This window comes from Tupaia chinensis, unplaced genomic scaffold (assembly GCF_000334495.1).
Source record: "Tupaia chinensis unplaced genomic scaffold, TupChi_1.0 Scaffold000673_1, whole genome shotgun sequence".
NCBI lineage: Eukaryota > Metazoa > Chordata > Mammalia > Scandentia > Tupaiidae > Tupaia > Tupaia belangeri.
Window position 1 is genome coordinate 1,304,962 of NW_006160196.1, and position 4,374 is coordinate 1,309,335.

General features: G+C 51.0%; 1 protein-coding gene across 1 annotated transcript in view; it reads right to left on the minus strand.

Annotated features, from left to right (window-relative positions):
* DHDH (dihydrodiol dehydrogenase) overlaps positions 1-4,374 on the minus strand; it is a 14,312-nt gene that overhangs the window by 8,819 nt on the left and 1,119 nt on the right. Inside the window, exon 3 of the mRNA XM_014592280.2 lies at positions 3,694-3,857. Within this exon, the coding sequence (XP_014447766.1) occupies positions 3,694-3,857 (164 nt within the window). The remainder of the gene's footprint in view (positions 1-3,693; positions 3,858-4,374) is intronic.

A 4,374-nucleotide genomic window follows, 5' to 3' on the forward strand; every position in this document is an offset into this window, starting at 1 on the left:
CGGTCGGGCCAGCGGGCAGCGGGACGTAGGCCTCCCTGTAGTGCGGCCTCCACGTGGCCGCGGTGGGCCCTTTCTTTCCCCCAGTCGTTTCTGCTCAGTACCCTCCTACGGCTCCCCATTGTCTGCCGGTTCCCGTTTATCGAGCACGTGTTATGGGCAAGACACCACACGGCTGGCAGCATGAACCCTTCCACGGTCCCTGCTGAGAGGTCATCCTTGTGTGGTTTTTTCTAGGTTTTTGTCCCAGGGCATGTGTACTCACCTGAGAAAGACAGTGAGAAGGAAAAATGAAAAACCACCCCCGGGGAGATGGCCATGCCACAATCCCCTCTCCTTCATTCTCCCTACTATTATTATTACTCACAGCTCGATAACCTTGCAGTACATGCTCTTTCTTTTTTTTTTTTTTTCTGGAGAGGTTTTCGCTATAGGGCGCGTGCGCTCGCCAGACAGACAGAGAGAGACATAGGAGACAGAAAGCGAGAAATCACCCCCCAGGGGGGATGGTCACGCCGCAATCCCTTCTCCTCCATTCTCCTCTCGGGATCTTGGGCACGCACGCACACACACCCGGCGTGAGTTTTAAGCCACCAGGTCTAGGATGCGAACCTCGGTCGACTGTGTGGGAGTCCAGCGACATAGCCATTACGCTAACTGCTGGTTCCCACCTGGCATGATTTTCAAGCCGCCAGGTCTAGGACTCAAACCATGGTCAGTACTGTGGGAGTCCAGCTCCTTAACCACCACAACACCTGCCAGCCCTGTGTCCCTTATTGATAAGGAAGATGAGGCTCAGTTGAATCAAATTATTTCTCCAAGGTCACACAGCCAGGAAGTAGAGAGCTGTGACTCTAAGCGCAGAGATCTTGACCTGTCCCAGACACAGTTCTTGACAAAATCTGCCTGTTCTCCCTTTTTTTTTTCTTTTTTTGGAGTTTTCACTATAGGGTGCATGCACTCGCTAGACAGACAGAGAGAGACAGAGAGACAGAAAGCGAGAAATCACTCCCCAGGGGGGATGGCCACACCACCATCCCTTCTCCTCCATTCTCCTCTGGGGATCTTGCACGCGGCATGAGTTTAGCCACCGGGTCCGGTACTTGAACTACGGTCGACTATGTGGGAGTCCAGCGACATAGCCATTATGCTAACTGCTGGTCCCTCTGCCTGTTCTTCTTTAAGCTTATCTCTGCTTTGCTCCCCTGGCCCTACTGACCTGTGCGGTTCCCCTGTCCTTACTGCTAGGTCAGGCCTACCTATAGGAACCCTCCTTACCACATTGGGCTGCCACCGTGCTCGGTGCACCAGCCAGGACTGTCCACTAAAGTCCATGCACGCAGGCACTGGGATACTGAGCTCTTCGGAGCTGAGCCTGCGTCTCGGGGCTTGAGTCCTTGGTTGCTAGCATGGGCTTGGGTGTACAGGAAGTGAGACCAGAAGGCCTGAGAAGCCATAGCAAATATGACGATGAACTTCCTGAGCACTTTGCAGACTGGGAGGCTCAGCAATTCTGCGAATCAAAAGCTAGATCAGACACAGGGCAGGGCAGGGCAGCAGTTAGTGGCAGAGTCTCCGGAAGGGTATTTAATAACAATAATCAGGACCAGCAGGTGGAGTCATGGTTATGTTGCTGGACTCCCACATAGTCGACTGTGGCTCAAGTCCCAGACCTGTCAGCTTAAAACTCACACCAGGCACGTGTCTGCATGCCCAAGATCCTGAGAGGAGAATGGAAGAGAAGGGATTGTGGTGTGGCTATCCCCCTTCGGGGGTGATTTCTCGCTTGCAGCCTCTCTCTCTCTGTCTCTCTGGTGAGAGACAAAAAACAATCTCTTTCTAAAAAATTTATTTTTTTAAATAGCAGTAGTCAGGGGGTGGCAGGTGGTGTGGTGGTTAAAGGTGCTGGACTCCCACGTGGCCGACTATGGTTCAAATCCTGGTGGCTTGCCTTCTCACTTTCCCTCTCTCTGTCTCTCTGATCAAACTGGAAAATAATAGTAAATAAAGTTAAATAAATAATTATTTTTAAAAATAACACTGGGACCAGCAGTTAGCGTAATGGCTATGTCGCTGGACTCCCATGTAGTCGACTGCTGTTTGAGTCCCGGACTTAGATTCATGCTGGGCGCGTGTGTGTGCGTGCCCAAGATCCGAGAGGAGAATGGAGGAGAAGGGATTGCGGCGTAACCATCACCCCTGGGGGGTGATTTCTCGTTTTCTGTCTCTCTGTCTCTGTCTGTCTGGCGAGCACACATGCCCTATAGCATAAAAAACCTCTCCAAAAAAAAAAAAATTAAAAACATAAAAATAACACTAATTAGACCAGTCCTGTAGCCTAGTGGCTGAAGGAGTTGATCCCTTATGGCTGACTGTGGTTCAGATCCCTGCCCTGGCAGCTTGAACAACACACCTGACATACGTGCATGCATGCTCCCAATCCCAGCAAGATGGAGAAGTGAAGAGAAGACTCACGCTCTTGCCCAGCGCACACACACTCTGGCAATTAAAATACAAAAATCAGGGGAGGGAGGGAGGGAGGGAAGCAGGAGGGGGAAAAAAGCTTAACATTTAATGGATCCAAAAAAGAAAAAATACTTGTTGATGATGGTGTGTTTGGGAATGTCTTTGACTGAACAAATACTCAGTGTATTTGTGCTGGGAAAATTCATTTTGTATACTATAAATATGTACAGTGATTAAATGTAAAAAATAAATAAATATAGGGTGCCAAATAAATAAATATAGTGGCATGGTGGTTAAGGCTCTAGACACTCCCGTATGGCTGAACACGGTTCGAGTCCCAGACCTGGTGGCTTGTTTTCTCACTTTCCCTCTCTTTGTTCAAATTAAAATGAATCAATGAATAAATAAAATTAAATAAATAATTCTTTTAAAAAAAGGGAAAAAAATCATAAATAAACCCCTCGTAATCGGGGCCAGCAGATGGTATAAGGCTTATGTTGCTGGACTCCTATACACGGCCAACTGCAGTTCAAGTCTCAGATACAGTGGCTTGAAACTCATGCTGGGCACCTGTGTGTGCAGGCCCAAAATCCTAGGAGAAGAATGAAGGAGAAGGGATTGTGGTGTGGCCATCCCCTATGGGGAGTGATTTCTCACTTTCCTTCTGTCTGTCTGTCTGTCTCTCAACCTGGCAAGTGTGCATGCCCTAAGGTGAAAATCTCTAAAAAACAAAACCCCGAACAAACCTCATAATCATCCCTAACATGGAGCTAGCTTTTCTGAGCTGCTCGGTGGCCACCTGAACTGCTGGCACTGTTCATTGCCCTATGGTGCCCATTTTTATTCCTGACAATCCCCTTGCCCCTATAGTTAGGCCAGAGGCTCCCTGACATTGAAGGTGGTTAAGGGGTTTCTTGGCCCTTCTAAAATGTACCAAAACCAAGTTCATTGTCACTGTGTGCCACTGTCACTATTAGTATCTTTTTCTGAAAGGCTGACAAAACCCCAAACAACCCAAGCAAACCTTGCCACGATTCCTAAGGGCCAAATGCAATAGGTCCCCCTGGAACATGGCGCCAGCAGATTCGAGACATCCTGGCCAGAGCCCTGATGGCCAGCATCTTGACCACTGGCAGACCCTGTCTTCGTGCTCCTCGGCCAGCCATGCTTAGTAATGTTAGCAGAACTGCAAGGTGTTGGCAGGGCCCACTGCCCTCACCTCCCCCTCACCTCCATAAGGAAGAGGCCCCGGGATCTGGCCTCGGCAACCATCTCTCGAACTTCCGCGGCGTTCACCCCCAAGGGCTTCTCACACAGCACCGCCTTGCCCGCCGCCAGGCACAGCAGCACCGCCGCCTTGTGCTGGGGGTGCTGGGTGCCAACGTAGGCCACCTCTGAGGGGGGACACGGAAGGGAGAGGTCAGCAGCCCCACCCACCCCAGACCACAGGCCACCCCAGCCTCGGGAACAAAGTGGTTGGCCACACCCTGGTCCCCAGTGGGAAGGTGCTAACCGAAGCTGCTGTCGCCAGGAACCATCTTTACTGGGACATTATTTCCAGCTCTCTGAAATGACTACCTGAACTCGCTGCGACCTCTGAGATCTGGCATCTTCCATCATTCTGCCCGTTTTACAAACAAGGAAATTGAGAAGGGCAAGCCGAAGATGAGAATTCAGGGGCTGGACTCCGTCCACTACGCAGGCTGTTCGCTGGGTCGGGGCCACCCCAGAACCCAAACCCTGGTCACAGCAACATGGAAATCCTCACGCGTCTCCACGTTTCTCTAGAAGTTTAAGCTTTGACTATCCGCGGCGACCTGCCCCCTACATGCAATTTACTAGCCAGCCCCAGACGCAGCCGGTTCCCAGCCCCGCCCCCAGCACGCGGTCCCCGAAGTCCAGGGGCTTGGC